The sequence below is a fragment of the Ptiloglossa arizonensis genome, chromosome 9 (genome assembly GCF_051014685.1).
Source record: "Ptiloglossa arizonensis isolate GNS036 chromosome 9, iyPtiAriz1_principal, whole genome shotgun sequence".
Lineage (NCBI taxonomy): Eukaryota > Metazoa > Arthropoda > Insecta > Hymenoptera > Colletidae > Ptiloglossa > Ptiloglossa arizonensis.
Window position 1 is genome coordinate 9,610,885 of NC_135056.1, and position 27,705 is coordinate 9,638,589.

Sequence of the window (27,705 nt, forward strand, 5' to 3'; positions counted from 1 at the left end):
CTTCCAATTATTATATCATATAATGTTTTTTATATCACCAGATTCGCATTTCTTAATCAGGAAAATGAATAACACTGAAGTAATTAGATTGTATCATTTATATTTTTAAATATTAATTTATTATATAATTCTTTCATTGAAAAAAAAATATAGAAAACAATTACATTTACAACACATACTATTTATTATCTATACAATGTACTATACATGATGCAGATTTTGAGATATTTATTAATTTTGTAATCATTTTTTGCATTAAAAATGTTACATACTAACATCTCTGCTTCCATACATTATACAAGAAAAACCAGTTAATACATATACACGATTTTAAGTCATGTTCATTTACTATGAAGTATACTTTTTTAACGTGAGATAGCGCTGAGAGTTCTTCAGTGTAGCAACCGAAATGAACCTGTGAGAATTGTCTATCATTCATAGCCCTCTGGTGGTGAATATAGTAAATGTCGGTACATAGTAATTGGTTCTTCAGGTTTCATGTAGACAGTATATGCCGTGGACTTCAGTGTGTTCGAAGCAGTTCAATGCTCGAATGCGCGTAAGTACGGGAGTAGCCGAGGTAATGGTGAGATAATTTCTTTCAATCATAATTTGGAAGAGCACGTTCTTTTGATTAGTAATATTCAGTTCAGAAAGAATTTACACAGTGTTACACATGCAGGATTTAGTAATCATCCCTTTGTAAAATACTTTAATAATATTATAAATGTATTGCCCAAGAATTGCACGTGCTTGATAAATTCGCAATGGAACAAACGGAATCGGGCGAGTAAATTAGAGAAAATGCTTAACGAAATAGAAGAACGTGCAAGCCAAAATTAAATTGTTAAGTGATCAGCATCGGTATTTTTTTAAAATGGAATCTTTTGAAACGACAACTTCCCGCAAAGTCGAAACGAGGAAGTCTATAATTGAAAAGAGATGTTTGTGTATCGCGTGCCTTAAATATCATGATAATGGCCTGTCCATGGTACGATTGTCAGTGTGATTCACATTTCTTATTGAATGAAAGACAATCAGCGTGTCATGGAGGACGGTGGTCAAGTGCATTCTAGCACTCTTCTCGAGGAAACCTTTTATGTCACGTCCAAGAAAAACACCTACTACAAGGTGAGACTGACGGAAAAGGGACTCAGCTTAGAAAAAGACAATAATGGTGCGACGAAGGTTGAAACGATCGTTCTGAACGACATAATAGGATGTAGATGTATGCGTTCAAAACGTAAAAGCGCGGGAAGCTGTGTCTGTGGGCCAGGTACCTCGAGATCGCAGGTCAAGCTCGTCGAATCTGTGGAAGCTTTTCAGTGCTACGATGAATTTGATACCTCGGCCTATCTTTATATTTATGCTTATACTTTGAAGAAAGCCCGTATGAAAGGCGTCAAGAGACGCGAGAGAACGACAATCACTCTACGGTTTCGAAGCTTTGACAAGTACGAGGATAATTTACGAGAGGCTAGCAGGTGGCGATTAGCTATCAAATGTCTTATTGCTGGCGCGCCCGTTCCTAAAAGTTTTATGAGTCCCACTCATGAAAACCTTGAATCATTGATCAATGGTAAGTCCAAGTTTTTAATGTTACGAGAGTCGCATAATAATTCAATAAAATGCTCAAAAATTATATTTTTCTTTAACTAGATAATTAACAGAGATAATTTAGATGCCAATGTTAAATAATTGAGGCTTGATGTTGCAGTAAAATATCTGATATAGTCATATAAAAATAAAACTGTGTTACACATTAAGTGCTAAATTTAATAATTCATTAGTGATAATAAATGTTAAAAATATTCAGTATAAGGGTGAAAATATTAAAATACATTTTTAGTAATAAGAATTAAAATGGTAGAAGCATTATAATCAAATAGACATAAATAAGAATATGCCAAGATTAATATAGGTAACAATTTAGAATAAAACATTTTCTATTAATATTACAACATTAATTGTATATATTCAAACACTTTTACTTTTTTAATTGACATTATTTTATCTAAATACAAAAAATATCAGACTTACGTAATTAAAAATATTTTCATTTAAATTTTGACACACAGTTACATTGCTATCTACTTTAAAATGCAAATACAGGGCAAAGTGTACATTAGAATGTGAAATACTTTCTATTACATACCTTGCATATGCAGGCCAGGTGCCAACTTATCTTTGGCTGACTAAATTTAAATAAGTATACACAGTGTGTTTATATTTAATACAACAAGTGTCTTTTAGACACAATATTTTTCTTTTATATTGGATACTAATATAATAAATTGAGTTTACATTAAGCAAAGTACATAATCATGCATTAAATTAATTTAAAGGAATATATCATTTTATAGTTTAATTCCTTTATATTGTTTCATTTCTACTCAATGTCTTTCCTTTTTCAAATAAATGTTATGTTTTATATAATGCACTGCTACATTTCATTGATAAAGTTAAAACAGTTTTAATAATCTTACACATATTCCTAATATGATGTATGAACTCCTAATGAACAGTGTATAATTTTATTTTTCATTAAGATTAGTAATAGAATACAGGAAGAAATTGTGTTATACTTCATATTATCTTGATACTACATTCAACAGCAATGATTGCATAACACAAGAAAGACTTATAAGAATAAAGTAGAATATGATGACATACATAATGTTCTCAATTATTTGTTATTCTTTTATTTAATGTAAAACAAATATTGAAATATTATTTTTTTTAAAGTTATTTTATATTTGTGGTTGTCTTTTAACAAAATTAATAATACAAAAACTTGCAATAATATTACATAGTAAGGAAAATAATATAATTACATTATTCATATTATATAGTTATATGTATAAAGTAACAAAAAATGTATAGTCATTGAATTATTTATTTACATAGGTGTTGTGTAAATATTGCTATTTTTACTGTACACATGCACACAAAATAGATATCAGAAATATAAGGATTTAATTGTTTTTCTTATCATATCAATTAAATGATATCTTGTACTTTGCAATATCTTACTTTTAACCAAGTCAATGCCAATTTGTTTATCGTCTTTATTGTACTAATGCAATATAATTAGAAATATTTTTAAAAAAGTTACTCATATATTTTGTTAATAGATTTTAGATTTTAAACAAATTTTTTAAAAATCGTAATGTGTTTGAATAATTGCATAAAATTATGTCGATACAAAAATTATATAACATAATATGCTTATAAATAATAATTACTGCAATAAAATCTTCAGGAATGATTAAAAAATTTCCTTACATATGCAAGTTAGCACAATCTTTTTTAACTTTTTTTTAAACTTTGGCCCACTAATTTTCATTACTTGGAAAAATATTTACTGTCTTGCGTGACCATTATATAGTATGGATTTAAATGAACAATTTAATATTATAAATATAAAAGAAGCTGTTAGAACGTTGGATAGAATTACGCTTTAAAATGTTTTTACGAAACGTTAGAAAGCTAAGCAAAAAAAAATATTGAACCCTCGTTATTTTCTATGTTTTGGCTTAAAAAATATTTTTATCAGTTCAATCGCGATAACAAGTTTTTTATATTATAGACAATAATCAGAGGATCCACTCAAACATCATGAACAATACTTTAATGGACACGGGTGCTTCGTAAAATAATAATTCTATAATGAATTCAAACAATTTCAAATATGGAATATTGCTTCATGTTTGGTGTTTGGTGCATTCTCCACATGCGACATCCATCAATTATTTTGTGCAGCATGAATTGAAATTGGATCAGTCTCGGTTAGAAAGGAGTTCTTTTCCGATCGAGTTCTTTTTTATTAGCGCGTTTTCTGCAGCGTAACATCCGCGTTTGAGAGAAGCAGAAAAATCATTATTCACCGGTAGCAGAATTCCTGTGCAATTTATGCGCATTCGTTTCTTGTTTCAGATTTTTTGACCATTATTTCATCTCTAACTTATTTTTCAAATACCTAGCAATAAATTTATATCAAGTATTTTTTACCGTCTATTACGTATTATTTAATATCATTTTTTTTTTCTTTTTTTTATTAATGCCTAAGTCATGTTTCGAGATTTATAGAGTTTTTTTCTGTTTGACACGCTTCAAATTTCAGAATATGCAATTCAATCGAAATGGGATATTACAATCCGAAATGTATAAATTTTGAAGACAGATATTCTGAAATATTCTCCTTACCAAATGTAAATAAATATTGAAAAATTTGTGGCTAATGTCATAAACTTGTACAATATTTACTCGTATTTCTTTTTCTTTTTTCGCGTGACTAAAAGTACACAAAAGTTGCATAAGAAGATCTACAGAAAAAATGCTTAGAAATTCAAATCTGTACAAAATTCTCGCACTAATTAAATGTATAATTTCGATAACAGAATGTAATGTAGTAAATTAACATGCAAACATGAAATTGGTTTAGGAACAAATCGCTGTTCATCTGTTACTAACTTCTTACCTGATATAATTATTGTTGTCTTAGCAAACACACTTTTTATTGCAGAGCAAAGTCAATCGTTCTGTCTGTTTGTAAAGCAGTACATATTACAGTTTGGTGATAATTGCTGTGTACGCAGTATAATCTTGAAAAGCAGAGCTTTAAAAATATTAATGTCAAATGAGATCATGTTTTATTATGCATTTAATAAAGATCAAAGTCGTTTGATCATTTTATCTACTTACACGATTTTCTTCGGATACTTCGAGAAAATAACTATATTTTTCATAACTTTACTATTTGTAGGATTTTTCAAGTACTCTATGTTTTTGTATCTGCATTAGTAAACGAAGATCAGATCCGGACGAAATAATAGAGTTCATATATTATAATTTTACACGTTTATTGAAAGTAAATACGATCAGCAATTATTCTCTGATATTTACAATTTTTTAACTTCGATTTGTATAAATATTTCTCGAATTTACGTAATATTTGATTCCTTTGTTTAATATCTGCGCGGAAAATTACGAAATAGTGGAACGTGATTGAATGCGAAGAAATTTTTATTTTCACAATACTTCTTGTTCTTAGAACCATTAATTAGCAATGTTATGCTCACTGTGTGCTCTTTATTTTCGTTGCTCCACAGTCATGAATTTACAATATTTGAAAAATGAAAAAAGCAATTTAAAATCTACCAAATAGGTATTTGTATTAATCAGAATTGACTGGGAAAGAGAATTTTAAGTTAATTCAATGAAAATATGATTGCCATTGAAACATGCTAAACGTTTAAACAATTTTTATAGAAATTGGAGAATTCAAAGTATTTAAATCGATAAAATTTGAAATAAAATATTGTAAAATTAACATAAAAAAGTTATTTTATTCGCCCACTGAATGCTAAAGTAACAAACCTTAATTTTCAATAAAGCAACAGAATGTAACAAATGATCGTGAAACATAACGAGATCGTAATTTAAATAGTCAGTGTGTTAAAATATTTATCGAAATTACTGGAAAAATGTATGGGTTTCGACGTTAAGTTTAAGAAAAGTTTCGATTCGAGAATTACATAAAACGAAACTTATTCGATTGTGTAATTTTATATTTATTTTTCTCTTTTTTTCCACACCGGTGTTCTGTGGCGTATTATTTTAAATAATTAGAATTTAGTGGCAATTACTTGGCTGGTACTACTTATGCACCATTATCGCAATCATTATATTGTTTTCTGATGCATGACACACTCATTTTCAATTACATAACGCGATCGACGAATCGTATAATTATGTCTAGTGCAATGCAGTTCACTATTAATAGTATTTTTGTTTTTCTATTTATCGTAAGAAAATTTAGATTCAAGAAAAAAAAGTTTCAGTATGGTCCGAATCAATAGTTCTCAAATTTCAAATAATGATTAATTTCAAGTTTATTTATTTGTATCAGTTTTGCATTGTCGTTTATCTATTCTTATCGATTGAATGCATTCGAATGTAACAAATTTTATGTTTTACAATTATTCGGTGTTGCATATCATTATCACCGACGACCATGCGGCCAAAATGTAGGTTTAGAAGAGAGACTTATTAACCTGTCGTAGGATCTTCATTATTCGGCATTGCGAAGGTAACCAATTCCAAGATTTCGTTGCATCGGTGCCAAATCTTTGTCTCTTTAGTAACACCGACAACCTGTAGAGTAGTGAGAATTATGTGACTTATAAATCGGATCCTTTGTCGTTGAAAGAGTTAAAAGTTTATGTCTCCTGAATCGCATATTTTCTTTAATAGGGAATGAATTATAATTAATTGGTTGTAACGTATTGCCAGTTCTCCTAATTATTTTCTGTCGAGAAATCTCTCAAAGGAGCTATTATCTTTTTGCAACGAAATTATGTAATTATACAAAACAAAGTACCTTCCTAGAAAAATGCATTATTAATTTCATTTGTGTGTATCGATAATTTAGCCACTAACTGTAAGAATATTAACTTTCGAAATCGATATCCCAATTCTTCTTTACAATAAATACATATCTTTATTACAACAAAGAGGCTGAAGCATGGTCACATCATTCTCAATTAAGTACTTAGCAAGCCATGTTAAATGCAAGTAAAAACTGCAATGAAAGGAATTATCTCGTAGAAAAAAAGTTGTACGTCTTCTCGTGTGAAATAACAGAGAAAAAATTATTCACTTGAATATGCACTTTTCAAAGTGTATGACAATATTTGTGCAGTACAATTTTCAACATTAAAGTATCAATTTACTGTACTGGGTTATCTTACAATTACTGAAACGACAGTACCAGAAATTAGTAGAACTATTTAAGTTCAAGTACTACTACTATAGGATTATCGTGATATTATTAATATAAAAATAACACGTTCTTTTCGTTAAGAAATTTATATTACATATTGCACCACCCTTACATTACATTATAATACGTATTTACACATTATAAAGTATATACACCCTTGCAATATTGTATCAGAATAACTTTTTTCAAATATTCATAAAAAGGTGTTCGGAATAATTGCAAATCATAAAAGCAACATTAACTGTTGACGTTATGAATATGTGCATACAAGAGTGACTTTGGTCCTAAATTCGTCATAATAGAAAAAAAGAACGAACGTGATGTTTCTTATTTGAAGGCTTAAAGCGTTTTGTGATTTTCCTTTTACGTAATCTTGTGTAAGTTATTAATACCTAACTTGTACAAAAAAAAAAAAATTTTTTTTTCTATCGTGTCAACAGAAGCGCTGAACTTTGATTATTTAACAATATAGTTTGACGCAGGTGCTTGCTCTTCGTCATGATAAAAAATATTAAATATGGAAATCAATTCGTTCTCAGTCAAGTAATAATCGGGGCTGGTTTATAAACATTTTAACGACGCATAGAGATGACAGAAGTTCTCAGGCGTTCAAAAATCAATATTTATTAGAACCTTTATCTCACGTAGATCTAATCTATAAAATTTTTGTACAGATATCATCGACAGGGAACTCTTATTACGAATCAAAGTAAAACCAAATCCGGTTTTCTTAGTCAACTCCAGTACCTACTTACACAACGTGTCTATCTACACTTCAATATCTTTGTAGATTAAATACTTTTGTATAATACTCAAAAACGCGCATTTGTATGTTGATGTTTATACGCGTGACGTGCTGGCTACGAATATAAAACGAATTTTGCGCGAACTTTTTTTCAGATACAAAGTTTAAGAATATTTTCTTCTCCTTATCAATGTTAGGTACGATACCAAACACGATTAAAGGTTTTATTCGACGCAAATATTAAACGCTGGATTGAATATTTTTTTGCAACTCGGATCACGGTTACATTTTTGACCACATAATTCGTTACCAATAAACAATAGAAGAAAGTCAATAATATTATCGACAGTAGTGTCTCTCCTTCTTCTAGTAGTGAAAGGGTTAAGATAAAATTTCATATAAATTTTGTTGTCCTGTGTTTACCAAAGGTGCAAGAGTTAGTGAAGCATTCAATGAAGACGTCATAAAAAATAATATTTTCTCAGATCTGCATTAGAATGTCTAAGCGACGCATGCTAATGAAACAATTCATTGACACGTAGACTTTGACCGAATGAATGAAAAAGGTTAAACGGTACTGTGAACCGTGTATTTATTTGCCTTTTTCTATGTGACACACGACCAATTGACATCTAGCATGACCAATTCATAACATTAACATGTTGAATAATTTTTTACTAGATAATTTAAATAATGTGTGTACACAGGGTATCTCATTTAAGTTGACACATCGAAATATTCCGTAGATAATTAGTTAAACAAAAATAGGTGGAATGTATTTTCCATGATTTCAAGAAAGGATTCAAATGTCATTCAAATGACATTACTAGCTTTTTAATACGCAGGGACCAGAAATTAGACACGAATCAATGAGGTTTCTTTTCTCTAGTTCCCTAACTGATGAGGTCACCTGATCTAGTATCAACGGATTGTTTCTTATGGGGATACTTTAAATAAAATGTGTATCACGATCCATCTATCCCCTAGTAGAATCACAACTGCTTGGTGAAGTATCAGGAGAGAAACTTTATTATCTGTGCATCGATCATTTTTCTAAATTCATCAATAACTATTTGTAATTTGAAGATCACCATTTTAAGCATTTACTGTGACAAAAAATTACATTGCACAGCGATTAATGTAATAAACGTAAAGAATTAATGTATAACAATTTCGTAGATGTTTGACAAAAGTTGTACGTACATTGTTTACATAGAATGAGATTCCAAAATAAAAGAACATAAATTTGAAACAAATGTTCCACTTTTTTCTCTCTCTTTCTCTCTCTCTCTCTCTGTTAATTAGTCGGTCACGAGATATTTCGTTGTGTTAACTTGAATGGGACACTCTCAATAAGCAGATCCAGTGTATCATTTAATCTTCCGTGTTAGGAATTGAGTTGTAACATGTGAAATATGTGTTAGCAGATAAAACAATTTGCGTGTGTGGACAAAGATATCACGTGCTTGCAGTATTTCTCTGTCAGTGGATAGGAACAAACATAACGATCTCGTGAGAACAGTTGGGAGCAAAGACGATGATGTCCTTGAGTTGTAGGATGTCAACAGTTCAGTGTTAGGCGTAGATTGATCTTTGGGTGCTATAACTTTAATCCTGAACGTCACGGTTCAATCGATCCAATAGGTGGGCAAGATGGCAAGTATCGAACTCTTCGGTCTACCATTTTACCATACCCGATTATTCTTGTAAGAGTTTTCGTGTTGGAGGTCATTCGAAGATCAACGTATAATTGAATTCGTTTTTCTTCTTTTTTTTTTTATGAGCTACATCACTGGATCAACGAAAATACATTGTCCTATTTAAAAGAAAATATCGTAAAATACGATTCCGAAACGAATGTTTGCTTTTCGTAATATTCGTCTCATGAAACAATGTTCTCCTTTGATTTTTTGTTGTATCTTTAATAGGGACGAAGGTATTTTAAATGAACACGTTAAAAGAATCATCTTGTACATATGTATAAAGTAAATCAGCTTAAGTAGCTCTTAAATCAAACGTTGCACATGAAATATTCACACGAGAATTGCATCGTATAAAAAAGGGTTCATGACGCTTATAAATCGCTTTTTCGTCATCTTGCTTATTTACAGAGGTATCGAGCTCATCTGCGATTTTTTAAACGAAATGTCCGACTTTTTATTCCACCGAAAGAGTCGAAAGAGAATGGTAAAAAGTAGTAAGTGGTAAAAGTGCAAACGTGGCCTATATAATTAATATTTATCACCGGATCGTTTTCTCTAGTGAAAATTAAAAGGAATCGACAAGTAAGTGCACAATCAGAGAGAATATGGGACAGTGTATCATCGCCCGGATGTACTCGAATAACTCTTGAGACATTACAAACAACATTTGTTACAAACGTTGTTACAATACGAAACAAGCACCTGTTACAAACAATAATAAATTTATATCTAAAACTAGCGATAGAAGATAAATCAGTCGATGTCGTTGATTGTACTCCAACCCAAGCTACTCTTTGAAATAGTTTGCAACATTAAAATTTTGTTCATTGGTGGTCCAATAACCTCGACTATCTTGGATATATCAGTTATTTTTATAGATATGGAAAAACTTTATTTACAAAAATTCAACAGTACGAAGGGTGTCGCAATAAGTAATAACATTTTTCTAGGTGGAAGATTTTCTGAAATTTCAAGGTCACCTTTATTCATTTATACGGAATATTGTAGCCTTTGTTTTCCTAGTAGAATAGCGGATGTTTAGACAATTTCAACGATCTTTGATATAAGCTAAAACAACGATTCTTACGTCACAAGAGATACTCGAATCGGTGTTCGTTCGCATCGACGCAACATTGCGATCGTCAGATTACTCAAATCTGTACAGTTGTTATCATGTCTGGGCTGATTGTATCCGCTTGCTACAACTAATCTTTGTTTTTACGTCTTGTGACGTTGTCTCCGTACTAAACGTTTCACATAGATATTTGTAGCGCCAAGTAAATCATTGTCATGGTAAAAAATGTAAACGATAAATTCAAGATATTAACATTGCCAAGAGACCTTACGAAACAAAGACTCGTTACAGCATGTGATTCGATCGATCCGGAAACGATAACAAGTGTACGTGTTTCGGCAATCTGACGATTGCAATGTTGGGTTAATGCAAACGGACATCGTTTCGAAGCGTTGCTTTGCTTTTTTATTTACCATCGAACGACCTTCTAACGAAGGTTGATGAAATTGTCGTTGAAATTGTCTAAATATCCTCGATTCTACCAGGAATAACAAAAATGGAGGTGACCTCGAAATTTCAGGAAATCGTTTGTCCACAAAAATATTATTACTTACAATCCACTTTGTACCGTACAATGACTGTAAATAAAATTTGTCCATATCTCTACAAATAACGGAGCTATTTAAGATTATCGACCCATTCAGTATACAACAATAGTCGAATTCTATAATTTATATTTTCACTTGTACCGTAACTGAAACTTGTCTACTACTAGAAGTATTGAAATTTTAACGAATCGTTCTAAACCAGATACGGAGAAAATTGTAATTTTTCCAAATGAAATCGCAAATGTACAACAATTTATTCCCGACGATTATTCGATCGAACGGTTAAACTTTGATTTATTTCTAATAATTTGGAAAATATTTCGTTCCCTGGAATATTTCATTCCACAAATTCAGGTTCCGATTTTTATTCGACGTGTAACGGATGAAAAGTTGTTTCGTTCGTTATTGGAAATATTTTTACGAATAAAAACGTCCGCGTATCTCTGTCCTCGTAAGATACGTTTGTATCCATTTGCATTTCCATGGCGCGGGGTGGTGGATTCCCGTGCTTCTAAATATGTACCTACGTACACGGCCTTCCCGCGGGAGAATGAAAGTTTTATTTACGACCTTATTAGCAATATCGATACGAATCGAATGACGTATCCGCGTGTACGTAAGTCGCGAGACGGAAGAACAATTGGGTCGCGGGTGTCGCGTCTCAGCGTCGCCGAAAGTGTTTCAACATTTTTCTCAAGCAACGACGACGTGGCCGGTGGCCAAATTAATCCAGAATGACCTACATAAAATTGCTGATTACATCTTGTTACATCCCCTGAATCCCCGGCATCGTGGACGTTACGCTGGTTAACTTTCTATTTAACTTTGTATTCGAGTGAAATTTTACTCCTTGGCACACCGTTTCGTTGTTCGAATACATTAGACCGTTAATTTTCGATTAAAGGATTTTCCAATAGGAACGATAGAACTTTGTATCGAAGCAAAATAAAAATAATAAAAGATAATCGTTCTACTTGTTTCATTGCCAAGTACGTTCGATGACATTCTACGCGAAGTGCAATATCGTTTAAATGTCCATTAGAATTTGCTTTTCGTTGTTCGAATACATTAGATCGTTAATTTTCGATTAAAGGATTTTCCAATAGGAACGATAGAACTTTGTATCGAAGCAAAATAAAAATAATAAAAGATAATCGTTCTACTTGTTTCATTGCCAAGTACGTTCGATGACATTCTACACGAAGTGCAATATCGTTTAAATGTCCACCAGGATTGCTTATAGAGAAATGAAACACAGAAGTCCAAGAAATGCCTAATTTTTGAGTGTCGTAGAATCGATAAATTGGATATTCGACAAGATTTTCCCATAGAGGAAAAATATTCTCATTTCCTGCGCTACGTTGACCTAGTCAACACATGTTTGAACGAGTTCATCAACAACCGAACCAGTGACTTTGAATTTTTCCATTAAAGGATGAATTGCAAATTCTATTGGACGATTACATGCAAGAAACTTTGTTCGAACGCGCAAGAAATACGACGATAAATTTGAATAATTTCAACACGTTGGGCAACTGTGAGTCAGTTATTTGCAAAGTACTATTGAATACAAATGTCACTGACAAATATGGCGGTTATGACAATTTATAATTCTGTCGCTTTTATTGAAAAATTCTATGCTTACCCGTGGCCTGTCGAAACGTTGTACGTCGCTTGCCTGAAGTGTAAACATTTTAGCAAATGGGACAATCTATCGTCAATACAGGGCACACAATAAACGGTTACTTTGAAAAATACTCGCTCGTGGCGGAACAGCAAAAACAAAGAAAAACAAGCAATGTAGTTTCCACGATTGTGACATTCGCTTTTTCAAATGCGTACGAACAATCGTACTTGAACGATGTACGAAAATGATTGCAGTATTTCCAAATAAACTTATCGATACAAGTTTCTTCAAAGCCCGAGTAAATTATTCTAAGAGCAGAACACGGAAAGTATATGTACATGGAAAAAAGAAAAAAAGTTTTATTATCGAAAATAATTAATTGTACCCTGTACGTTACATTCTTTTAGTTGATATATTTAACTATTGCTTTATTGCTTTCGTTGCGCAATAAAGAGTCCTCGTCATTGCATTAAATTATCCTAGAATTGATCGAATTTTTACAATTCGTACCAAATATATGAAAATATTGATAAAATTCCCGCAAATAAATCGAGTAATTTTTATTTGTCTTTTTCTGGCAGATTTATCTTTCCAAAAATAGAACACGCTGACCCATCGTACGATAGAATAGAATAATTTATATAGATATCGTTTTTGGACAAAACCGGAAAATTGTCTTAAAATACAAAGTCATTTAATCAACGATGGAAAATAATATCCGTTAATATTGGCAGTAAGTCGTTTGTTATTGTTGACACTGAAAACAAAGACCTTTCTTCATGTAACGTGGGTAGAATGATAATTAACCACACCCCGGAAGATAAATGATGATCGAATGATTGAGTAAGGTTTGGCTTCGAGACTTCATTCCGAGTCTTACTTTATCTGGACTTTCACTGGTTGTGTTTAACGATGCATAACTGCAGGTTTACGTAAATCCGATTAGAGCCTATTTAAATTGTTCATCTGAGAACAGTTTTACTCGAAAGTTGTTTGCATTTTCCTGGTTGCATACCAGGTACCTATTTTCACCAGTTCTCTCTTACAGATTTACTGCAAAGTATTGCAAGAAGAATGTTCACGATACGATAAAAATCTTTCCGTTCATAAATTTCGTTTTTGTGGCAGTAGTGCTATTAACCATTGTTTCTAACCAACACAAAATTCTAACCATCAGCGAAATAACCTTTTATGAAAAATTCAGAAGCTTTCTTTCCAGCTCTCCGATTCTTCCAGCGCTCGTACCGAGCAGGAACATTTTCTTACTATTACCGCATTCTCTAATTTATCTCCTAATTTACCATTACGTATCTTTGAACATTTTTCTTTCTATATTGTCTAACGAATACAAAATGAATAAATGAATATTGTTTTGAATACCATGTATCTCTTCAACGTCGCGATAAAACTGCACATAAATGACGAAGAAAAAACAAAACTACTTCGCTAATCACTTTGTGTTTTAAAACCACCGAGGGAATTAATTTTCCCTAACTACTTTTTAAAACTGCTTACTAACTCTGCTCTACTCGCGATATTCGGCGCTAATTATCAAAATAAAGAACTAATCATATTCGAAAATTAATTCTAATTCCAAAGATACGTACACAGTTCGTTACAAACAGATAATCCTTGCATTCGAAATATTACAATTTACGAAACTGTTCAAAACTGTTCTGAGCAATCTTCCCTCGATTATCGAATGCAAAGAATTAAAATGAGAACCAAAAGAAAGAAACGAATATCTATGGATAATCGTAGGACGCGTTCGAGGTACCATTGGGGTGAAAACTCCGCGAGAGGGTTGATGCACTCGTTGCGCTGCACTCGGTGCGCTGCACTCGTTGCCCCGAAGATTGAACACGCACGATGCATTACGGGGGATCGACGTACGACGACACCCGAGCGACTTCCACGCTCACACGTTTTTAAAAATTTGTTCCAGCTTGTCCAGGCGAGCAACGAAAGCTCCTTGTCCTGCTCAATCCGAAGTCGGGCCCAGGTAGAGGCCGTGAAACGTTCCAGAAGAGGATCCATCCGATTCTCTCGGAAGCCGAGAGGCCTTACGAGGTTCACATCACCAAGTGTTCCAATTACGCTCGCGAGTTTGTGCGTACGAGGGACATTTATCAATGGAGCGGGCTGCTGATGGTCGGGGGCGACGGTATCGTGTTCGAGGTAGTGAATGGCCTTTTTCAAAGGCCCGATTGGGAAAAGGCCCTCAGGGAATTGCCCCTCGGCGTGATACCGTGCGGTTCCGGAAACGGGTTAGCGAAATCCATCGCATACGCCAAACAGTAAGTTTCTTTTATGTTCAATCCGAGCCATGATTTATTCCGCGTCTCTTGGCTCTTACGGGGCCGAGGAAGTCGTTACTTTACTCTTTAACTGTTTTGTTCAACTTATCTGCGCTCGAGCCGGTGATCGTAAAACTGGGAGAACTGGGTTCGGGATCTATATCGTTTGAGTCGTTTATTACTCTTCTAGCCGGTGTACCGGGTCTGTTCGGAAACTTGTACGTATTCGTGTTACCGTTTAGGTTGGAAAACGGTATCGTTTACGCGACGAGTGTTTTCCATATCTTCGTACGATTAGATCGGTGTGAATAATACAACCGGTACGATACGAACGTTATTTTGTGTGCGTGCGTGTGAATTTTAATCAATATTAGTAATCGGTAGAAATATGGTACGTTTAATTTATTTTTTAACTCTTTTGTGTGTGTATATGTATATATATATATATGTATGTCCAACAATATAACGTTCTTGTCGAACTAATTGTATTGTACACACTGTTCTAATCGAACGAAGATACATGTAGAAATGAATATTAATAATTGGTAGAAATATGATACGTTTAATTGGTTTTTTAACTTTTTTATATATATATCTCCAACAATATCGTATAACGTTCGTATCGAACTAGTTGTGTTGTACATGTTGCTCTAATCGAACGAAGATATATGTAGAAATGAATATTAATAATCGGTAAAAATATGATACGTTTAATTTGTTTTTAACTTTTTTATATATATATATATATCTCCAACAATATCGTATAACGTTCGTATCGAACTAGTTGTGTTGTACACACTGTTCTAATCGAACCAAGATATATGTAAAAATGAATATTAATAATCGGTGAAAATATGATACGTTTAATTTGCTTTTTTCGATACCAACGGTGATATTATAGTCACGCGTCACTATACATTCGCTGTATCCTACCGATGGTTATACTTACTCATTGTCACGCGCTTGCTGTATTTTATAGATGACTACAATTATTCGTTAGAATTTCGCATTGATTCGCAACTTCGTTCCAACGTGGCATAACTCGTTATCTCCGCGGTTACCGATTTTGTTTCGAAGCATACGTTCTCGTTTCAAATACCCCGAACACAGTAACAGTGTATTTGCGATCAAGACCACCGTATCGAAAGATTCAAGCGAGGAGAACGTTTATTGGCTTCGAGAGAGATGGTTTATACTTCGTCTTTCTTACACTCCCGTTGTCCTCCGTGAGGATGCTGCATTTTTCGGGGTCTGTGGAATGCTTTTGAAGCGAATGAATTTCAAAAGAGATATAAAATCCGGTATGTTTTTTCGGAGAACGGAATGAAAAAGTTGCCCTTGAAATTGCGACAACGATGCCGATAACATTGAATACGTAAGAGGAACACTCACGAATGTATGAATTGACCCGATTGGTTCAGATTTTCTTATTTCGAGATATTGAAGAATTTGCATCCCATTAGACCGAGGTACGAATCTTTCGAGTTCGATATTTAATCGTGCAGATTACGTAAAGTATTATTGTAAAATTAATCAACGTTTCAATGAACGCACGAATACGTGGCTTTCGCCGCGTCCAGTCGTTTTCTCTCATTTTTGTTTTACACGGTTCACGCAGGAACGATCGTTGTGATATAATTATTGCAAGGGATTACAATTTTTTACCGGTTTAACAACAAAGCGTGTGTTTCGTCGAGCAAACGATTGAATTTGCGTTTTCGAAATCTCTAATCCCGCGTGGGAAGAGACACGCCCAGCTGCGTTTGAAAATATTGACCCTTGTTTGCATTAAACTCTGAAGAATTATTGGTTGATTGTGCCGAATACCATAGCAATGTAAAGGGTCAAGTATTGAAATGCAAGTGACAAAACATCGTTTAAGAGTCATCGCCGTTGTCAATTTATCGCATACATACAGATTGGTATTAATTTCGTGACTGGCAAATTTTGATCGTCGAGCATATAGTAGTATCGATGTAAATGTTTCCCACATCGTCCGATTCGTTCTTATTGCGACGAATGTCGTTACAAGCGTAATCGAGAATCCAATCCGGAGAATGATTAAATTCAACGAATTAAATACAGTAGTCCTTCTTCTGAATTCATTTCGAGAATCGAGAATAAAGAAATAAATGTACCAAGAACGTACGTAGAGAATCCTTAAATGGATTCACACGTTTGTGTAACGTACCACCATTTAGCAATTCCAATGAGAATGATCTAACGCAATAGTTGGAAAAGCACATATACGATTAATAGAATTTATGGCCGGTAAATCGGCGAATGTATTACCAAGAGATGCAACACAGATAGAAATGGTCGACGAGTAAGAAAATAATTTTCAGTTTTTCCACAGTTTCATAAATTTTCGGCCTCGAAGGTAACTTTCAATGCTTGTAAAATTCAACTAGAAAATTAATCTCGATTTTATTAAGGGATCGATCGTAAATCGATCGATCATACGATTCAGAGTTTTCTCTGTCACGGTTTAACGATCGAGTGTTCCGTAACAAATGATCTGCTTCCCAATAATAATATATTATTCGATTATCCGGACGTTACGTGCTCCAATTAGTTCGGACAATCGAATTCCTACCGCGCACGCAAAATAGTTTTCTCGCGAGCGGTCTCGGCCACTTAAATTTCATTGTCGTAGACCTACAATGTGTCGGTTAACAGCGTCCGTTGTTAATTTTCCAGTCGAAAAACTCGCAGTCTGCCGGTGTCTGGTTAAACAACGGTACGTCCACGGCACAATTTCATATTCCTAACGAGTTGCCACTAACTCGGCCGACCGCCACAAACAGACGATAAATCGACCCAATCGACCTAATAGCAAAGCCGAGAGATTACTCGAAATTCGAGCTGAGCGAAACTCGCTTTATTGACATCGAAACCAGTACACTTTCCTTCGAGTAATATTTCGAGTAATTCAATTATTCGAGCATTCAAATCGAAATATTCCAATAGGCACGAACCAAGTTCTATGCTATTTGGACTCGTCCTGTTTTCAATCGTGTGTTTATTTAGTATTGTTTAGAACGATTCGAATTTTCTTCAAATCGAAATATTCTAATACGCAGGAACCAAGTTCTATGCTAATTGGACTCGTCCTGTTTTTAATCGTGCGTTTATTTAGTATTGTTTAGAACGATTCGAATTTTCTTCAAATCGAAATATTCCAATACGCACGAACCAAGTTCCACGCTAGTTGGACTCGTCTCGCTTCTAACCATGCGTTTATTTAGTATTGTTTAAAATTTTTTGCATACCTGCATAGTAATTTTGCGTACGGAGTATCTTATTTCAATCTGAGTAAGCGGTATTTGAAACAGGAACTCGAATAGTTACGTAAATGTGGTATCGAAGTAAGTGTCTTACTCCATTTTGAGCAAACACTATTTCGAATAAATATTTCGTTGGTAAATGGTATATGTGTTACGTAATATTATAATTTTAGATACGGCTCGAACCCGATAAATAAATTGAAAACATATCTTGTAACGCCCTTGACGCTATAAAATGTTCTTGCTAGTGACACTATGATAATCGGTAATAATAATAAAACCAAGCATACGTTTCAAATGTCTTTTCAAGGAGATGAGTCAGAACTATGTGTCTATGAAATACTGTCTTGTATTTCTTACGAACTACATTTTCCTCTCTGCTTAAGGAATTGAAAATAAAAAGGAAAAAATACGTGGAATACCTTATTTGAAATAAATCCACCTGTAAATATTAAATGGTATTTATTCGTCGCGTTCGCGGTTAACGAAGAAAAATAATATTTTCGCATAGTTACATCTTAATCTATATCGTTTCTGTATCGTTCGAATTTGCCCCAGTGCTTATCCTTTTTTTCTTCGTACCTTACTTAACGTACTTCGTTCCGACTGTACCTTGACTAATTAAAATATTAATAACCACGTATGTACGTTTGCGTAAATATAGCGGTACGAGACAACAGGAAGACTCATCATTTCATCTCCTATCCACTCTTAATATTCCTCATCACCATTAATTTGCCGATGAAGGCGTACCAAGCGCGCATATGAGCACGGGTTACGCCGCATACTTTGCTGCAAAAATCAAAGCATCGAACGCTCAAAGCGCTTCTACATTTTCTATGTTTTCCCGAGTACTTTTACTTCGATAGTTCTGTGCAATTGCATCGATTATTTCATGTTACTACGCAGTTATTCGTACGGTCGGTATAAAATGTTCAAACGTATCGTAAATTAAAAATCAAAATGATTTACCGCTGACGCATCGATGCGTTTGCTTTTTTTTTTTTTTTTTTTTTTTATCGTGAAAACGCAATACGATTTTGTAACATTTATATTATATCACTTCGATCGTTTATTCAATTTCTTATTATTTTTCGCGATTAAGATTGTTTCGGTTAGTCGGCTGTAAATTGATGTGAAACGTACTTACATACATACGTATGCACTCGTAAGTGTCCATTACACTCATATACATTTAAAGAATCGTGTGGATTTTTCCGCTTGTTGGCTGCCTTCCGTGAACTTCGGAAAGTGGTAAAAAATTTCCCAGTTTTACAAAGTTTCGCAATAAAAATAGCGGTTACATAAATGGATCATTTCCTATGCCTTAATGCACATGCAACGTATACGCGTATATTAATGGCGCATTTAGATTCAACAAATATCCTTACGTAATCGACAATTTTTATTCGGTTTTATTTATCAAATTATATTTGTCTAATTATTTGTCGTTTTTGTTGTTGTTATTATTATTATTATTATCATCGATTCGTGTCGAAAGACATCGTAAGCTAGTAACTATAATAGAACAGTTATTTCTTGGTAAGATTTTAAACGAAACAATTGTTATTTATCGATCTAATACAAATTATCGAATAGTTGCTCGTCAAATATTTTCCACGGCTACTTTAAACTAAGACAAAGTTGATTTATTTTAAACCAAGAGTTACTTTCTTCGACTAAACGTTGTCTCAATTATGAAAGAACACTGTTACGATAACTTACAATTGATATCAAATGACGAGAGAATGCGTCATGTAATTGTACGCCAAGTTTCGTTATAGAATATAAATAAAACGTTATCTACAGGGTGAACAGATTGAAATTAAATAATTTTGAGTCGAGTACCGCGATAAGGAAAAAAACGATTCTCATAGTTCCAGCCGCCAATCGAGATGATGTTTAAACTGTGTTACCGGGGAAGGGGGGAGGAATGGACTCTAAACGTAAAATTTCAACTTCGAATGTTTACTAATTTTCGAGGTATTAATAAACACAGAAAACCCGTGTTACTACATGTGAAATTCTGCTTACACATGCAAGTTCGTAGTAGCGTATACGTCAGTATACACAACAGTATAACGCAACACGGTAATCAGTAGATATAACGGGTGAACTTATAGATCACAACTTAATCGATATCAGTGATTTTGAATGTTAACTCGTATTACAGGTCGCAACATTCCGTCACATCGTCCAGTGGTAACCACGTACTTAGAATTTTATCTACCATGATCAACAATTTACCCCTTTTATCGACTACAGCAAATACCATTTAATACCCTACTCCCGGATAAACCGAATTACTTCTGCAAACAATTCTCTCGCGCGCTTATAGTGTACGAAGAGTAGTGTAAACAATATAATCGGCTTGAACGAGATAAAAAATTTAAGTGGACTTAATATTTCGTGAGAAATCATTGCAAATATCTACTTCTATCACAGAGAAGTCTACGTACTAACAATTTTATTTTCCATTAAGATCTTTTGCAAAATATATTCATTTTTCAAACGTTCAATCTCGATAGTTGTTTACGCAGAATCACAAGAAATCTTTAATACCATACATATAATTAATGGAAAAGTTTCTCCGATGTTGATCTACATAAACGATTGAATTGTTGGAAAAGGTATTCGATTTAATAACGCGATTTACACCAGGGGAACGCAACATCGTAAACCTACCGCTGCGTTGTGCAACGCAAGAAAAAGATTCCAATGCCATTTTCTTTACTGCGAGATTATTAAGCTTTTTAACTCGGATACTTGTTTATATTTTTACATCCGATGTCGCTTGGAGTATCATTTCTTATCTTGTAAATAAGGGAATGTCGAATGGTAGTAGATAAAACGAAAATAATTATCCTTCAGATATTGTGTGAAATTTACGATCGAAGTGTTTGAAAATGTCTCACAAGTAAATCTTGATTTCAATAGGATTTATCATTTCGAACGCGTTCCTCGTGAGATTGAAGCGAATCAATCGCATTATTAATTATGTATAATCTAAGTACGTATGTCCTCAATTTGTATGCACATTTTATCTTGTATAATAGAATACACGTAAGTGAATGGAACAAACACGCAACAAAGAAGATGAATTAATAATTCGTCGATGTACATCCACTGAGCAATGTTTACTCGATTTAGCGAGTACCATACGATTTTATAGTTGCACTTCCCTTTTTTTTTTTTTTTTATTCAACATCGTGTGACAATGAACTGACAAATACGTAAAGATTGAGTACTTTCTTCTACAGAGATAATTTGTGTTTGTAAAAGATTTTTGAATCAGATTAAGAATTATAAAACGGGATCAGGTTGAAGAAAATCTGTTTTGGATCGTAATTCGGAAACTACAATGATATACATACATTTTGGATAACTCATAAGAGTTCTTGAAACGAAAATATTTGCTCGAAACAATAAGTGCATATTGCGTGTAACTAGAATGCAATTATTTTCGCACTCGTTACGTTTCCAGCTCGAAAAAAAACCTTTGCGAACAAATTGTAGCAAACGTTCGCAAATAATTCTAGCGGGAGAACTCGGTTAATATCGCACCACGAACAATTTTGTGATAATTTCAAGAAAGCTGATTCATTAAATAGAGCGAGCGTATTTTCAAGAACAATCAAGTAACAGTTGGTTAACAGAAGTACCAATTTGCGCTGATGTAATTTCGTAACAATTAGCCGCGTGCAACGCGAAATATTCATACTTGTTTCATTAACGTTTAGTTTTCTTAAGACTGTAAACGTGTAAAGATAAGATGAAAAAATGTTGTTTACCTTCTGTGCAAAATATTGGATTTTTAATAGAAATGGATCGAATAGAGATCTATATATAATATTTTGACATATTTGTGTTAAAGTATGTACCGAACATTATACAATATGTAATTTTACAAATTTGAGCGACGATGTTAGCACGGAAACATTATCGTAAAATTATACGAAACTAGTGTTATCGAATATTTATGAAATCATGAATGTTAAATTGTTGTAATAGTCACAGGCCCGTTATACGTGTTCCTATTTGTTTCAATTTTCACTTTTCTATGAAGCAAGTGTCCATCGTAACACTCTCGATAACTCGACGAGAAAATGTTACGAATGAAAATTAATCGATATAAAAATAAAAATTGCCAAAACACTTTTTCCTCGATGAAAAATCAGAGCCTCGTTTCTCGGTAACGTATAATTTTTTCGATTCAATATCATGAACAGTATCGAGGTAAATTGTACAAAATCGAACAATGTTGCTTCTTTTTTCGGTAAATAATTTTTAAATATAACAAATTTCGTCGTTGACGCCCAAATCGAACGTTAACGTACTTCGGTTGCGTTGTGTCAAAGTTTGAGGATTTATTGGGTTGTTCGGAGAGTCGTTTCGTTTTCCAAAACGGAGAATATATGTATAATTTAATAAAATGTTTATACACTCCAAAAAAATCGTGTTTCATTTTCACTAAAAAAAAAAAAAAAAATAGAAATGACTTTCCGAACAACCTAATAATTAGGTGCTTAATAATAATACGTTTACGTATCGCGATCGAAACTATCTACGACAGAGCTGTGTTTATCTAATGAACTATGAACAATTTACCTTAACGTATGGTTATGTTTTTTGTCAGACTATCGGAAATAGCAATCGTCCCGGCGAACAGCTGTATAACGTAATTTGTTATCTTCGTTAATGAAAAGGCCCAAAAAACCGTTGGAACCGATAACGAACGAGCAACGAAAGCGAATCGTGACAAGGTCAAACAAATTCCTCTTACTTGTATTACGCGTTGTCCATCTGCTGTCTTTTAAAATAGGTGCAAGGTGGTGAACGTATTCTAAAATGGTCGATTACGAAAGTTGAATCCCGTTTGCAATTTCCAACCGTAATAAATGTTAAACCAGAACCAGGACTCACAGTCTAGGTATTTGTTTTTTTTTCTATTGAACGAATTATCTGCAAATTATACATATATCCATATATATATATGAGCAGTATTGGAACCAAAAAGATAAATGATTTTTACGTGCATAAAAATATCGATGATCATGGCAACCGTAAAGGAAAGTTTGAAATATAAATAATCGTTTTACGAAACCAGTCGACTTCTCTATCGTGGATTTCCTTCGTATTTTCGGTATTCGGTTTTTTTTCGTCCCGTTTATTTTTTCGTTTGCACGGATTCAACTAAACGCAAAGTTTGGAAAACAATTCGTGTTATTGAGTCGCAGCACGAACGAAACGATACAATTTTGTAAATCTTCGGGTAAAAATAAGGTTTCAAAAACGATTCATAAATAATAATAATAATAATAATAATAATAAAAATATGTAATTATCTTGTGCATGGAAAATTGACGCGTAATTGATTATATTCCGTATACACGTCGCTCGATGAGATTATCTGTGATCTTTCAGAGTATAGGAAAATGTTTGTACAAAAATGTTCAATTCGGAAGTGAATGTTGTACGATAAAAACGAATTGAAGACGAGATTTTAAGGTCGATTTATTTTTATCGTAATGAAACATTATATCTGTTTAACCTGGGAAATCGTTTGTAAACAAGTTGTAAGAAATTGACACAAAATGAATCGCAAAATTGCAAATGTGTGATAAAGTGATCTTGAATATGTAATATTTGTAATTTAATATAGATTATTGTTATACTGTAAGTTAAACAATACGACGTACTATCTGAAAAAGTTGACTTTGAGATTTTCTTTACATCTTCATCTAAAAATCGAAACTAATTGGTTTCTAATAAGTAGAATTCTTCTGTTATTCCGAATAATATAGAATACAAATATTTTATCTAAACTCTTCAAAAGCAGTATTTATATATTTTATATAAATATTATCAAATATGTTATCTCACATGTTTATACGTAGACTTTTTAATTTACTCTCAAAGAGGGCATCGAAAACAGGTCGAAACTTTGATCGTTATATTCCGTTGGTGTAGTTTCTTTTATATTTCTTTAAATATCGAATATAACAATGTCGATCGATTGAAATCGTTTATCATAATAGTCGAAATTGGCTATTAAAGTTGATTATCGTAATAGTCAAAATTGACCTTTAAAATGTGTTCAGAGATACTGTTTATAAAAACTCACAAATATTGTTTCAGAGAGCCGTACGATTACAATCCACTTCTGGTCAGTGCTCTGTCCGTGGTGAAGTTCAAGAAAGCACAAATGGACTTGGTTCGCGTGGAGACCAGGAACCAAATTCTATTTTCATTTTTGTCCGTCGGTTGGGGCTTACTCGCTGACATTGACATTGAAAGTGAACGTCTACGTGCAATCGGTGGCCAAAGGTTCACTGTGTGGAGTGTTGCGCGTCTGATAGGATTAAGAACATACAAAGGCAAAGTATCGTATTTGCCATGCGATAAAGTACCGTCCGTTGAAAGTTTAGGCAATGGCGAGACCTACAACGAATACGCGAAGGAAGCACAGATATCACACTCCAAGAGCTACGGTGACGATCTGGATCGGTAAATTTTGTATTGATTTACGTCAATCGCGATCAGAGATGTTCAGATAACGATACATGACATTTTTCTTTCGATAAATGTGAAGTAATATGTGTTACCTTTATTTAAGTAACTTCTTTAAAAAAATATAAGTAACGCAATGGTCAAACATTTGATCTCAATAATGTGTACAGAACGTCTATGTTATAATTATTGATTATTTAATGACAAATTACACTTAGCAAAGAGTACGATTGTAAGTGTGCTTTTTATTTTAGATGTAGCAAGATTAATGAATCGAAAAGTTTCCACGATGCACTTGACGGAGACGCTGCTATTTTGGATGTATCCTTCGATGGCTGTGAAGATAACGATATCATAAATGAAAGTATTACGCTAGAAACGGAAACAGAAAGAAGACAAAGGCTAGATAGCTTTTATTCTGTGACCTCTGCGAGGTCAACTTACTATAGTACGGGTTCAATTTCTAGTTACCACAGTATCGACGAAACCGATAATGGGGAAGTCGGTGAGTTTCTAGCGTAGAGTAGTAAACATTTTTATGTAGAATTTTTTCGTAGATTCAATTCAACGTTGAAAAAAAATGTACGTTCTATTTATTTTAGCTTATTCGTTTTAAAATCATTGTTTATATAAGTTCTGTGTATGGCTGACAAGTAATAGTTACCGTCACACGAGATGTTGTCGACCTTGTTTTTAATTCTTCGGAATTAAATGTAACAATTTAAGATCAGACTCTTCTATCGGTGACAGAGGAACCATAGTAGATAATATATATTTTTATCCATTAAACTTGGAGTTTTATTTTTACATTCATATTTAATAGAACGTGCGTGTTTAAATATGTTTTCAAATATAAAAATATTGAATTTAACAAAGACTTTATTCTGTAGAATATCAATTACAATGCATAACTATGAGATCAGTATGATAACGTGTAAAATTACAAAGATTTAAATAACACTAAGATCATTATTACTATTTTGCCTTTGCTTAAGATAATAATCCGTATATAATTAAGATGCAGAAAACAACATTAACCAAATTATGTACGGTCCATCGTCGAGGTTGCCTGCTTTGACCACAGAAGTGTCAAGTTCCTGGACACAAATTCAGGGTAAGAAATAGGATATACAATAAATACTACACAGCTTAAAATAAGTAAAGAATCAACTACTCAAACAACTTTACCATCGAGTAAGATATTCAAGACATTAACTGTATACTCAGTATAGTATTAAGTGTAGTATAGTGTAGCAAAGACATTGGACGGAGCGTTAGTACTAATATAAATTTTTAGAAACTAATGGCAACTTAATATTCTAGTTCATAATAGTGTAGATACCTTTAATTCTTTGAGATCCAAGTTCAACAAATTCTTAATTCTTATATTACCATTGAATTGTGAGTAATAGTTAAATGACAATAGATTGAAATGCACAAATTAAAAACGAATATCATAACTCATACAAATAAGTACATATTATTACACACTCGTATACTGCTTAAATTGTGGTATCACATAGTATCACAACTATATTCGTTTCATACTGAAAACCGTACAAAAAGCAAGGACAAATACTAATGCAAGTAACTTTATTTACTATGACCTGTATTTAGACGTGATATATAATCTTTCCGAAAGTGATATCATGAACGTACGTATTAGGAAAAGCGAGATTTATAAAAACACATAATAAATATTTCATATTTATTATAATCGGTATAAAAGAAAATAATTATAATTTTCAATATTTAGTGTAAATTAATGTAAATACTATTTTAGTCATAATTTGATAATTTGTTTGACTTAAACAGAGAAATAAATGTTAGTGATATTTTGAATTTCAGGAGAGTTTGTTATGGTTCACGCGGCATACCAATCACATTTGGGCCAGGATTACTTCTTCGCACCTCGTGCCAAATTGGCGGATGGTCTTATTTGGCTCATAATAGTTAAAGCCGGAATTACTCGAGCCAATTTACTCCAGGTAAATAGTTAAATTAAAAATAATATTTTCGACTTTTTAATTTACTATCAACGAAACGTGATATTAAACGTATATAATTAATTCACGATATTTTTTTAAGAAAGATAAAATGTTCAATATTGGCGCTGTAGTTTAATTTTTATATTATTTCATTATTGATGTAGATGCTGTAAAAAGTTCAAGTTATTCTTTTAGTCTTAACATTACTATGTCTCAATTGATTTAGTCTCGATAATGCTATAAGTACTGTGTCAGATAATACTATGGTTTAGCTAGATCACGTTAGAAGTAAAGAGATTTGCTATAGTCGTAATTACAGTACCTTAAGAATTATTTATTGTGCCTGTTAGTTCCTGTTGGGTTTAAGTAGTGGTACACATCTGACACGTTCTGGCATCGACATGATACCCGTAAAGGCATTTCGAATAGAACCAGAGGAAGGCGCAAATGGTCACATAACTGTGGATGGAGAAAGAGTAGACTATGGACCCTTGCAAGCCGAGATATATCCGTCTTTAGCAACGGTAATGTCTCCTTGATACAAATGGCAGTCAACTTTGTAAGGAACTAGCAATGGAATCAAATGGTACAATCCTAGATGTTCAATTATATGGTAGCAGCATGGTCCAGGTGACAATACTGTATTAATACATTAATGTACATTCGGGGTTGGTACTTTAGTCCAAAGTCGTGATAGGTGTATATTATAGACTGTGAAACTAACAAAAACCATTCCATACAATGTATTTGAATATCTTTTATTTAATGAAATCAACGCAACATAGTTTATATAAACTCGATTGTTATTTCATAGAGTTTTAATATTTATATAATATCGTCCAATAGTGCTCGTTAACTAGTGACTCTCAATTACATTTATTAGTCTAAGGTATACCTTTTGGACAGTTTCCTGTATGACGCACAATAGTGTAATTTGGAATATTCCGCAGGCTTTGTGCTAGTTAGCAAGTACTATTGTTAAGCTTACAGCATAAGGCTCAGATTGTATATTTTCCTCCCTATTATTTACCAGAAAAAGCCATTAAAATTTATCAAATTAATAATCACTTTTCTGTTTATTTTGTGGTGTATTGTATTTCTAAAACAATTGTATAGCATTAATACGTTGTGGCTTCCAATA

The 27,705-nt window shown here is 33.0% G+C and overlaps 1 protein-coding gene across 2 annotated transcripts; it reads left to right on the plus strand.

Moving 5' to 3' along the window:
* Positions 1-507: 507 nt before the first annotated feature.
* Positions 508-27,628, plus strand: Sk2 (Sphingosine kinase 2). Of its 2 annotated transcripts, none has more exons than XM_076320690.1 (7): positions 508-1,579; positions 14,428-14,779; positions 24,205-24,573; positions 24,831-25,081; positions 25,601-25,690; positions 26,425-26,564; positions 26,915-27,628. In XM_076320690.1, exons 1-7 carry the CDS (start codon positions 1,027-1,029, stop codon positions 27,101-27,103), a joined length of 1,944 nt encoding a protein of 647 aa, XP_076176805.1. In that variant the 5' UTR covers positions 508-1,026; the 3' UTR covers positions 27,104-27,628. The 2 variants fall into 2 exon arrangements, with proteins under 2 accessions (XP_076176805.1, XP_076176804.1); XM_076320689.1 differs by having other exon boundaries at positions 509-1,579; positions 25,595-25,690.
* Positions 27,629-27,705: the final 77 nt, after the last annotated feature.

Coding starts and splice junctions, on each gene's coding strand:
- Sk2 (XM_076320689.1), top strand. CDS start 1,027: ATGAAAGACAATCAGCGTGTCATGGAGGACGGTGGTCAAGTGCATTCT. Junction 1,580..14,427: donor CCTTGAATCATTGATCAATG/GTAAGTCCAAGT, acceptor AATTTGTTCCAG/CTTGTCCAGGCGAGCAACGA. Junction 25,691..26,424: donor TTCCTGGACACAAATTCAGG/GTAAGAAATAGG, acceptor TTTGAATTTCAG/GAGAGTTTGTTATGGTTCAC.